At 37.1% G+C, this 12,597-nt stretch overlaps 1 protein-coding gene across 7 annotated transcripts in view; it reads right to left on the bottom strand.

The window, feature by feature from the left end:
* Nucleotides 1-1,593: 1,593 nt before the first annotated feature.
* Rim (Rab3 interacting molecule) overlaps nucleotides 1,594-12,597 on the bottom strand; it is a 52,734-nt gene continuing 41,730 nt past the window's right edge. For 2 of the 7 annotated variants that reach the window (XM_064124118.1, XM_064124122.1), the window contains exons 19-23: nucleotides 12,253-12,435; nucleotides 9,331-9,529; nucleotides 7,385-7,599; nucleotides 7,166-7,308; nucleotides 6,302-6,847 (exon numbers count right to left, since the gene is read on the bottom strand). In XM_064124118.1, coding sequence (XP_063980188.1) covers nucleotides 6,644-6,847; nucleotides 7,166-7,308; nucleotides 7,385-7,599; nucleotides 9,331-9,529; nucleotides 12,253-12,435 — 944 coding nt within the window. In that variant the 3' untranslated portion in view covers nucleotides 6,302-6,643. The other 5 variants (XR_010299216.1, XR_010299215.1, XM_064124121.1 and 2 more) reach the window with 5 other exon arrangements.

The raw sequence follows: 12,597 nt of genomic DNA, 5'->3' as shown, positions 1-12,597 counted from the left end.
AGAGATACTTCTAGTCAATAAACGTGAACGTCGGTCGGGCTGATGGAAATGGTGAGTCCAGGGGGGCGAGGGGGAGAGGGGATAGTTCAACAATTGGATAATTTAATTTCCTAATTATATAAATTCATTGAGCTTATGTTTATCGAAACCAGAATGAAACTACATTTTAGAACCAATGCAATCGACAACAAAAAATGTTTACTCATGAGGAAGAGAATTTTTTCCCCTCTAAACAGAACCAATTAACGTTGCTCCGTCGATGAAGAAATCGAGTCGTAAAACCGAGTTCAAAACAAACTCCCAACGTGGGTTATTCCAACCCCTAATGAACTCACTGTTTAATAAAACTCGTGCGGCCTCACAGTCGTTGGCACCTCGCCCTCGGCTCATTCGCCCCCGCGAGCTAATCTGACTTTGATTAAACTTTTAGCGACACCTAAAAGCTGGGGGCATAGCTGATGGAGCGGTGTACACGAACCTTGGACGTGTAAGTCGATTTTTATTGCCTTCTTTCGTGCATGAATTAACTTTATACCTCCCTTGTTCGATGCAAGACAGATATTCGAAGGGTTGGGGCTTCTCTGGGTGAGGGGGATCAGTCTAATAAAAATTCGTATGCAGAGGGAATTGGCTGGAATTTATATTGCATACGAATACTGTCGTATCGCGGTGATTCCAATTATCGGTGTTTAAAGGGCAGATAACAATGAGGGTGAACAAAATTTCACCCGGAAAAAAAATACGTTGACTTAATCTTCATTTCCAGATTAACTAATTCTGAAGGAGGAAAAATTACGAGGCATTAATTTTCAAGGCTTCTCCGAACTCTTCCTGAATTAATTTTATAAATAATATTTTTCACCAAGACCTGACTTTAACACTAAATATCAGTGAATACAATACCCCTATGTACTTAGCCTGCGAGGGGTTGCAAATGGAAAAACATTTATACATAATTTTACGTATATTGATTTTGTTTATAGTCCGGTGGACAATTAATAATCATTTTTTTAATTGTGCCCATGACGTTGGCCCAAAAAAAAAAGTAAAAATCAACTTTTTTAATTGAACTGTAGCTAATTTTATAGGAAATCATTTGTAGATGATATATATAAAGGTTTGCTTATTCGTACATACCCCAGGCATCGAATACAATCAAATAAAAATTGTTTACTCCCCACTCCAATTTTTTTTATCGATGGTGGGGCCTCTCACCGCCGGTGTCAGTACTAATATAGGCGCGAACCTCTGCTTTAGTTTATATACTATGCAAAAACATTGAATAAATACCTCGGGCCGCCGTGTGCGGCGCTGTATATGGTGTGTTTTTGACATGTAGCACATAGAGGTCGCCACTGGTAAATACCTTGTAGCATGCGGGTTTGGCCGGCGATACACAGGAGTCGATATGGACACCACCAATTGATATTGCAGAGTCCATATCTTCCCGGTAGCAGATATTATTCCGTTGGTCGATTCAAGGAAAAAAAAATCATTAAATTCTTCACTGTCGGATATGAATTTTGTAAAAATATATAAGTAGGATTGCAATGAGTTGAATTGCAGGTGTACGACTCCAATAAACATGAACAATATCATTGAATCACTTTATTGTCACACGCCATGTCTGGCATTGGGGGTATCTTTTTTATCTGGTATATTATACTGGATACAGTCACTAACGCTTTATATTAATTATTCCCCAATCAGCCTCCACGAAAATCCAGCCCCTAAATAAACCTCTAATAGTATCGTAAAAATTGATTCCTCATATTTTTGGGCTGATCGCTCATGCAATATGTACAGTCTTCGACAAACGTCTTGTTCCCTATAATATAATTTTTTAAATTTTGTTTCCGAGAAATCACTTTTTAGTCGTAAATCAGAAGATCCAGACGCCGAATGACGGATATTCGTGGAGACTCTTCGAGAAAATGTTTTCTTTTTCTAATCGTATTTGCTTAGGTTTCGTTCTTCGGTTTTTCGGATTTTTTTCCATTTCACTCTGGGAGATTTATTTTTTTTATTTAATGTCACATTCTCACATACCACGCGCTCTCAAGGGAAACAATAAGTACACGGTCGTATTTCACATTTTGTTTTATATCACCATTGACAAATTAGAAATGTACGAAGCCTGTCCCGATTATTTCGTCTAAACTCGAGCAGCAATTTTCACTTCATCGTTAATTTTTTTTTCTTGCTTTTATCGTGTTTTGTTAGTAAAGGTCAGGATCACCATTTGACGAGGGACTCGTGCGCGTCAAATATCTTTCTCCCCGAAATTATTCATTGAATGTCTTCGCGCACGAATCAGTCGTGACATTAAATACAAGATACAAGATAACTTATGCTACATGTTTTCTTTTCTTTGGACTCGACTCTACAAGGTAGTCGTTAATTAATTTGATAATTAATAAATTGTTGGCATTGTCGTTAATCCGCACTTCGTAATTTTCCATTTGTGTCACACTGATTGCTCATCAATTCTTTTAAAACCCTAGGTTGGCTCGTTAAATTTGACAAAAGTGGTACCCCATTGCGCTTGGATGATATAATTGTTTAAATTGCTGATGTTAATTGGTTCTCAATGCTCCATTATCTCCCAAAATGATCATCTCAATATCATCGAAATAAGCATTCGTGTGCAATCCAGATATTTTTAATCGTAAGTGTTTTTTTTTCTTTCGCTTTGTTAAGTTTAATTAGTATATAGGTACAAAGTCGGATATTAATTTTTTTTTCTTTCATTTATTATTTTTGTTGAAATTTACGATCCGTTATTAAGATTAAATGTATCCATGATTCACCGCCGAGCTATCGAATTGAGCACGCCTATTTACAAATCGGCAAGGCAAGGGTAGGAATCAGTTGTCATATACTTTCTCAAATGATTAACGTAAATAATATGTATCAATTTTTCGTTTCTTGGTTAATTATTTTTTTTTTCTCTCAAGTTTAGTGAAAATGAATTTTCAATGGCAAAAGAGGCAGTCTTTCTGTCACTCACAGCGGGTCAAAAGAAGACGTAATTCAAACGATTTTTTTTATTGATTCGTTTATCCGTTTTTCCCTTCCCCAACAATTCGTCTGATTAACTTGATTTTAACTCTTGCTATGCCACTTTGCGGATATCAACAAAGCACAGCACATTCTCAATTGATTTATTTCATTAACTCATTCATCATCATCCTTACGATGGTTTTTTTTTCATGGCAACTTTAATAACAATATTCAACGACACAGTGCAATCTTTAATGGCATGTGCAGCATGTGAATGTGCCCAATGGATTGTTGTTTGAAATTTTGCATTAGAAATTTCCCCCTCCGATTCAAATCAAATCACTAATAACTCTCTCACTAATTCCCTTTATTCTCCTGAATCTCATCCGTTGGTAGTCTCACTAGAACACGAAACACTCTGTCGTAGAAAAGTCTAAGAAAAAATTCAAACATTCCCATCTGTCAACTCTAAAGTATTTTCTCCGTTTGACTTCTTTCATTCGTTAGTTTTTTATTTTTTTTGCTTTTTTTTAGTAAGTTATCAAAGATCTACGTCTGAATAGGATATGCAATATTTTATGTTTTTTTTTTCAAGCGCGAAACAGTCCGCATCTTTCTATTCCCTGATGATGTACGATAGCATGGATAATTGTTGTGAATGATTGAAATCAATGCAGGATTGATGAAAAATCAGAGCTCAGTAATTGATCTCAGGGAGTAGAATAGACGCGCAATATGGCGGATTACAAACTGAACATTTTACATTATCGATAGTCTCGTATAATTATCCATCCTTCAATTTTGTTCACGCTATTACAGTTTTTGTTATTTTCTCTCTTGTTATTTGTAGTTGTTTTATCCATTTATTTGACCCCCTGTGACTATAGTTCGCCCACTCACACTTTGCAAAAAGTTTTACTTAGAAATTTCAGCTTATTCGTTAAGTCGTTATTTATTTATCTCTTTTAATGTTTGTTTTTTTTTTCACCGTTTCATTTTCACAATACTTACAATGTTTCATCAATTGTTATATCTGTTTATAATCCTCGGTTACTCTTTACGATTCTAAAATTCAGTATTTATTTTTCATGAGTAAAAAATCCTCCTTGTTTTGTGGTTTCAATTTTTTTTTTCAATTTTTGGTTGTTTCATTATCTCTTTATTTCCTTCTAATTTTAATTAAGCACATTATAGATATGATAAGATACTTCCATCGCTCTCACCTGTTCAATTTTTTTTCTATCCATATGCTGCCTATAGTGAGTTGAATCTCGAAAAATCATTCGAGTGTCCCAAATTATATCGAATCAAGCTGAATGAAAATAAGTCGACATGAGATGAGTGAATTTGCAATTTTTCCGCAAAAATTTTCCTGCTCAATCTGACATTCTTTATCTGCGTGTGACCATGTGGCGTGCGAACACGGATGAAGTTAATTGATAACATGACGATCAACAGCTATACAGTAAAATACAAATGTCATTTATCTTTCAAACCGATTCACTCGATTGTGTCTCACATAATTCAATGAATTCAATAACAAAAATATTATTTATCCTAGTACGAATATAAGATTAAATAAAAAAATTTTGAATGAGAAAAACATTGACAAGGCAGTTAAAAACATAATACAAATCCCTCTGTATTACCCCTCCCCTTCCATCCCCTAATTATTCAACATATCTTATTCATCACACGGCGCTTATCAGTCACGCAATATTCGAGATGCATGCATACCTCACCGCCGTACAATTATTTACACCAAGGTACACACACAGTGATAAATTTTTTTTTTACCCCGAATATTGTGATTCAATTTGAATTCATTTCCTCTTCACTGTCCGTCGATGGCGTACAACGGCGTGAGTATACGACATACGTTAACGTGAATATAATCAGATTATGAAACAAGAGTAGATGAATTAAACTCAAGGGCTGAACATCGTTTCGCATTCAGCAGTCAATAAAATTGAAAGATTTCTAAATTGAAAAATCTTTTCACAGCGTGTCCCCAATTTATATACAAATATAGCAACGCTTCATATTTTCTTTATATCTATACATAAATCTGCATATAGTTCATGACCGGCATTAATTTCCTCGGCTACCGGTCCGATAGTTACATTCATCGAATTTATTCATTCAAAGTTCATTATCGCTATTTTTAAATCACTGATGAGATTACTCAGTTTTTCCCCTATCACCAAATCGTCCACTTGCGTCGATCACATTATTAATATTCATTGTCGTTTATTTTTTTTTTGGTTATCACTTTGATAGACACATCACGTTCGAGTTTATGTCAGCATGACGTTCACTCGAGCTCCGTTGATTTCACTGTAAAATGTGTAAGAGAAAGAGAAATTAGGAGGTGTGAGATAACTAATATCGACACAGACAGGGGATTATTTCACATTGAAGACTCCGAATACGGCTCTGGAACTTACCTCAATTTCAATTATTAATGGATTTATCAAGAGGCAAAGTGGATGTTTCAAATTGGCTACAGGGTTATTACATGTGCAAACATGAAAAGATGTGAGGAAATTGAAGTTCTGGGGATAGGTTTTCAGGGTAAAAATTCGTGAGTCTGATATCAGATTTGTCTATTACGAATGAAATATTCTCCGGAGGGATCAACAAAAACGGCATTGATCATCCTCAATTGCAAACCGTTTAACATTGCGACTCACGAATTTTACGTTCATAGGACTCCAAAGAAGGTTAAACAATCACTGCCATTCATTACAAAAGAAAGAAGATTGAAAAACGAAACTCACTTCTATGGAAGGATCAAGAGTATCAAAAGTATTGTGCAACGAGTTGCGAGAAAATCAATTCGATAAAAAAACGAAGAAACTATAAATAACCAGACAATACCAGTACCCTGCACTAGTGCATTAAGATAAAAACTTCACATTCATCGTAACATGTAGTAATTCAATTAATGCCCTAGAGTAGAGTAATGAACCAACAAACTACGAATGATGCCTTGATGTCAAGTGCGTACCTAAAGCTATCCGGCGATCCAGTTACATGGCTGCTACGTCTACAGCTAGTCTACCTAAAGACTAGTTCATCTGACAAGATATCTGATGTGCTTTAAATGGGATGTTTTTGTTAAATATCTTTGTAATCAGTTTTATTGGAAAAAATATCCTTCAAATTTGCACTCCTCTGGCCGCTAGAAAAGCTGCTTCATATAATTTATTCATTATTCTCGTGCGCGATATGTGCATTACCGTATTCAGAGCCATCAATCACCCGAAGATCATATTCCTTCAATATTTCCCTTCAATAGAAATGACAAATTGATAATTACTCCCTTGAAAAACATTTAAAGTCCGTAATGATGTCAATTAATGGTTTTTGGGGCCTTAATCTCTAACAACAAGCGAGCTGAATTACTCATTCAGCGAATTCGCTTAACAATCTGGGCATCAAATTATCAGATATGGGGGGGCACATCGGAATAATTATTCTCAAAATGTAATATCTGGTCAAATATATGAATCTTTAACGATAAAATTCTTCAAAGAGGGTAACAGTGAATCCCATATTAATATTTTTTTCTCTTTTTATAATCGTTGCTTTCGGGCAGTTAATTACGGATCCGTTTAGGGACCTCAATAAGCCTTGATCATTTTAACGAGTCCAGAGAGGCGGCCGAGGAGCGCCGGGATAATGCTAAGGATGGAGGACCACTGACCAGGGACGTGCTGCCGAAGAGTTTGTACCAGCCGAACACCTCCTCACTCAGATTAAGAGTGTCCAGGGATATCTGTGCAACTCCCATGAAAACCTTTTTCCCTTCTATTCGGCCGTAGTCACCCCACACCGTCACCTTTTGAAAGAAAATATAACTTAGGAATTTTCCTTTTTACCGCAGCAATATCGGAGTAACGGAAAGCGATGAGTTGAAATATTACAGGCGAATTAGCTCGTAAAGGGGGTAGAGATCATTCCAGTTACTGAGTGTCGGCAAGTTTCATAGGGTCTTGCTAAATTGATAACCGCAGTATTGTTTTCTTGAAAAGGTCGAAGGTTAATTGGCACAGAATTAGCCAGCAAATTTATTTCATACAAAGACTTTCGAGTGTCTTGAAATCTACATCCACACAAAATTTCAACGTATGTCTTCATTCCTTGATTGAATATTTACCTGTAAATAGCACTTCTGGAAGGCTTCCTTAAATGTTAGAGTTTGTTGATAGAAAGGTTCCAACGTTTTCCTCGCAGCCGTCGTCGTCTTCGCCTTTTCTATACATTTTTTTCCATCGACTAAATAAAGCTTAATATAAGGAGCTGAAAGAACCAGGAAGATTTAATTTTAAATCCCTCATCAGGAAGACATGAGCAAAGTGCCAGTCGTTAAAATTACCTGGTAACACTTTGAAGCCCGGTTTCACCTGCAAGTCTCTCGCCCGTATCACCTCAACATCCAGTACCCCCCTGTGACACTTCAATGACAACTGAATGTCACCGAGTGAGGAAGCCCCTAGCACCTGTCTACCAACCAATTGACCTGGTCCAAGTCCGTCAATAAATTCACTCAGTTGACCAACCTCAACGGCTGGTCTCGCGCACGGGGACCAACTGTACGCCACCAAAATGGAATAAAAATTCATTAGTACCCCGCCTCCATCACAAAGGTGATTCAGAACAGTACAGAGCAACTAAAAAAACTGATTCTACCAAATAAAGTAAATGAGACAAAACATTGAATTATTTAGAGATCAGTACATTTTTTTTCAGACAGGGACGTGAGACTCAAGTAGATTTTACAGATTATATTTTACACTCCTCGAGAGCGCACGTTTTATGGTATCGGATGGGGGTCGTCTGCAAGACTTTTATCAACACTGATTGAATGAGCTATCGTCAATGATCTCGCAAATTCAGGGGGAAGAAGAATACCTCAATTGGATTTATCTTAGGGGTAATTAATTCGAGAACAAGAAGAACTCACGCTTGACAGTGTAGTGTTATTCTTTCTGTGTGAGTTAGTATTTAAGATAGTGTTAATCATACAGAGGGAATGATAGGAATTCAGATAATTATTAAACATACCAGGCTTTAAGAAATAATTGTCATGCAAAAGTCATTCAGCACGCAAGTCTTGATAAGATACTGGAGAGTAAAAATCAGCTGCAATCAGTTGATGAATTTTCATGGGAAAATTTTTTTTAATTTCCATCCTCAACCATCAGCTGATATTTACTTTTTTCATATTATTTGTCATGCCGGCATAAGTATAATTGATAAATCGTTATAAAATTTATTATCGAACCAGCGCTAACTTACTTGACAACTCCACACCAATTCCTCACAGCATACGTCATTATTCTCTTGATTGATTGATCTTATCGTTTTTTTAAAACAGACAGTAGTCACAAGTATCTCCAACGCAATATCACTTGACTTAGCTTACAGTACAATGAATAAACTATCTGGTAACAATATTACACGTGACGTCGTGTGATTTTTCATCTATAATCTACAATCATTTACACTAAAAGTCGAAGGGTACATCAAAGATGTGTGCTTATACATTGTAAGTATGTATATAAATTCATAAGTATGGATATTTTACCATCGTCGATCACATTTAGGACTGGATTCGGTGATTTAAAGACCATAAGAAATTGGCAAATGGTAAAACAATGGTAAATGATGGAAAAAAAGTCATGAAATATTAACGACGGTGCGTGAGGAGATAATTCCAGTGGTGCATTGATAATTGTGCATAAAACATCAACGGCGACCAAGCAATTAAGCCACGACATTAACACATTGAGAGAGTGGATTAATGGTAGGAGCAGGCCAAATCGAAAAATAAAAAAATCCTTCATTTACAATTTAAATAAAAATTACGATACTAGACATCAACGAAATTCTATTTTTGGACTGAGTCTGTCGAATATTGTTCCTCGCGAGCAATATAATATACACAAATCACATGGTAGACACATATACAATATTATAAATAAATATTTTCTTTCTTAAGTGAAAAAAAAACATCAATTTGTAGACGAATTAAACTAAATAATCCCCTCAATTTCTACAATTGAACCACGAAAATCAACGAAAAATTGACTTTAGGAGATCAAGGACAAGTGACAAGATACACTGGAAAATGATAAAAACACATAGAGAGTGAAAAAGGTGAAGTGAGAGAGACAGAGACAGAGAATGAGAGGAACGCGCTCGCCTCGTTGTAATCGACATTGTCTCAAGGTTTTTTCTGTTTAAAAACTTCTCCCACATTGGCATTTTTTAATATGTTTTTTTTTAGTCTCGCCCCGAGGAGTGGTGGGCACTACTTACGAGCTTGCTTCGGAACTAGAGATTGAGTTGAGGGATCCAGCGGGGTCACTTGGTACCGAGCCACTGTGTCTGGTTGCACCGAGTCGCTGATAAGGTACAACCTCTTGGGATCGTTGAAAGCTGCTTGGTGTGCTGTTCCTTTTTCGGCTAGTTACACCCAAGGACCTTGTTTCCGTAGCGCCGCCAACGACACCGCATTCTGCGTTGTAAAACCAAACAAGAAATACCGCTAACTATTTCATTGGAGACTCGTGATTTGTTTTTTTTGTACGTTAATTTTTTTTTTTTTTTCGAGGAAAACTCTCCCTTCGACCAATATTTCTCTATCAATCGCACACACGACTTCATACTCTTCGGTGAATCCTCTCATCTTCGGCTCTGCTCTCTCCACTCTCTGTGTGTGCGTGTCCTGGTGACGATGATGATAAATTTTTGGATTATGAAAAATCTTTCTCCATTTTTGACATGAAAGTTAAACTCACTATTGCTGCACTCGTCTGTACATTGGGGTACAATATATTCGATAATTTGGCTTGTATTTTATCTGGTGATAACGCTGTACAACTATGACACAGTTAAACGTATGAAGATGGTGATGTCTTTGCTGCAAGGGAAAATGTGGCAACAAAAGCAGCGGGCAATTAGAGCCGCTAAGTTCAACACTTTCACTCGGGATTTACAATGATAAGGACTATCTCCACGTATGTGTGAAAATAATAACTAAAGTATAATTTTAGAAACGTACAGTTAAAAATAAATTTAATCTAGTTAAAGTCGAGTGCTCTATGAAACATGTAAACACCAATGGATTTAAAAAAATAAACAGATTGTATGAAGAAAAAAAATACACAGGAGAGGGGGGGACGGATGGAGGAGGGGAGTGAGAAAAGAGCTTTCCAATCTATTGAAAAGTATTTTCCCGATGCGTTATATATTATATGTATAGATGTAAAAGCGCGCAAGAACTAAGCGACGGGCGCACTAATGAATTGCACTCTAGTTGCACTCTATCAGACGCAAATTCAATCAGCTACCTAGGAAGAAAAAACGACAAAATCAATTCTACGCTACCTAAGAGTCAATCACGCAAGAATACTTTAAAGGCTAAACGTTTGCACTTATTTCATTGTTAATTTGTCAATTTAAGTCTATGGTAATTCAATGAGTATTGATTTTTTTTCTTTTCAATTCACTTATACTCAAGGATTTCTTTCGTGGATTGCTGGAACGATAAATCATGAGTAAATAGGTGACCATTGTTGTGAAAATATTGACAATTAAATTCTCTTAATTTTTTTCATTACGGAACTCTGCTTGATTTATCAGCAACTAATGGTGAACTCTGTGTAATTATTTCTTACCTACCGTCTAAAAAATAGAAGCCAGTCGCACAGTTTTCAAAGTTTGTGAGATTATCCGTGAGGAAGCTCACACATGTGCTGATATTCTCCAATGTTTTACAAGTTTTAGAAGTTTTTTTACGAGGCTTCTAAACTCTGCGATCGAAAGTACAAATGAATCAGTTTTTTATGACAATATGGTATGTTGAGTGCACGGTACTCGCTAAGGATCATCGGCGGTTGCCGAGTAACATCTGGCTCTGGTCGGCTAAAAAAAAAGCTATTGGGCTCATCATCGGATAAAACTTTTCATTCAGTTAGAAGCAAAGTGTTTTTGCTTCCTCTCCGGATAAAATTGTGTTAGTGTGATTTGTTACATGTTGACTCTCGTCAATTCTTCTTGCTGTTTGAATTATCCCCGCGCGTTTACTCACGTCTCGTCAAGGGCTGATCAATGAAAATAATAAAACTATGATCTCTTTGCAATTAATAAATTTCTCAGTGAAGAAGACTTCACTGTCGATTGGGGGAAAGGGGGGATAAGTAAAACTCAGAGGTTAAGATAAATCGGACCTGTCCCCGTCGCCACTGCCCTCGCCATCGCTGCTTGCCGAGCTCGGTTGTCTTCCACTTCTGCCACTGGCCGTGTCCTCCGGCAGGACCTCCTCACTCCTGTGAACTGTAAAGGACGACTTCCCCTTCTTCCCGAACCCGAGCCTCCGTTTGCGGCCTTCCTCGCCCACGCATGTACCACCAACAGACACGCACGGGGCACGTTATCGTTTTTCAAGTTCATGATAATGTTTGTGATGATTTTTTTTTTTGGTCCAGTTCGTTATTTATTAGCACGATTTTTTAAAATCAAGTCACACAATAGTTGAGGAGATCGAGTGATACAGGTGGTTTTTTGATGTTTCAATTAACGCATAGATGAACGTGATTATTGATAAGATTTTTTTTAGATCGAGTCGATCGGTCCACCGATCGATCGGCAATCCAAAGTGCGCCGTGATTGATTTATTCACGGATGATATTTGAGGTGGAAGGTGCAGGTCAGGTCCCAGCGACGGTTGAGAGGCGAAGATTGTTGATAATGTGTTTTTTTTTTGTGTCATTGATATATATTTTTGGATTTTCGATTTTTCGTGTCGGAGAGAAGCGGATAGAGATGAGAGTGGATGATAGAGAAAACAAGAATTACGATTAGAATGTAACACAAGGCGATCGATTAATGCTTCAAGTAACGCACTTTTGCATCAATTAATTTCTCATTAACATATTTTCAAGGACTGATGACCGTCAATGTCAAGTAGAATCAAAAGTGCATTGCCTTTATTTTCGTCTACTCATCTAGACTCTGACTAATCTATTAATCTCAGTTGGATCGCTCGTTGAAAGGAACTCTGATAGAGCACGTTCCCTTATTGTATTGAAATGAAAAAAAAGGTAGAGTGAGAGATAATCGAAGACGATTGGAACACTTGAATCTACTGGGGTTCATATTACGATACGACAATATCAATGGCCAAGGGAGTTATGAGTTGAAAACATTGAGATTTGAATAAATAAATATTTCTGTTACCTGTCGCTGACAGTTGGCTCGTACTGACGCTCTTTTTGGAGAGACCCCCCTGATACTGAACAGTACTGCCACCACCGCTGCTACTGCCACTTCCGCTCTTGCTGCCCGGTGAACTTTTTCTTCCTCTTCTCGTTGCCTCCTCGACATGAAGACCAACAGCTGTATCACTCAAGCTTCCATCCGCTTGAATGAGGAAAATAATTCGGAATTTAGGATTTACTTGAACAAGTCAGCTGACACTTCAATTAAGGCAGAGAAAAATAATGGCATATGCCCACTAGAGAGGGAGATAACAGAATTGATTATCCCGGATAAAATTTCAACCCCTCCAGCCTCCATCGTGCA

Source organism: Diachasmimorpha longicaudata, chromosome 6 (genome assembly GCF_034640455.1).
Source record: "Diachasmimorpha longicaudata isolate KC_UGA_2023 chromosome 6, iyDiaLong2, whole genome shotgun sequence".
Classification (NCBI taxonomy): Eukaryota; Metazoa; Arthropoda; class Insecta; order Hymenoptera; family Braconidae; genus Diachasmimorpha; species Diachasmimorpha longicaudata.
Note: the sequence above shows the minus strand (reverse complement) of the source record. Positions and strands in the feature narration are given on the sequence as shown.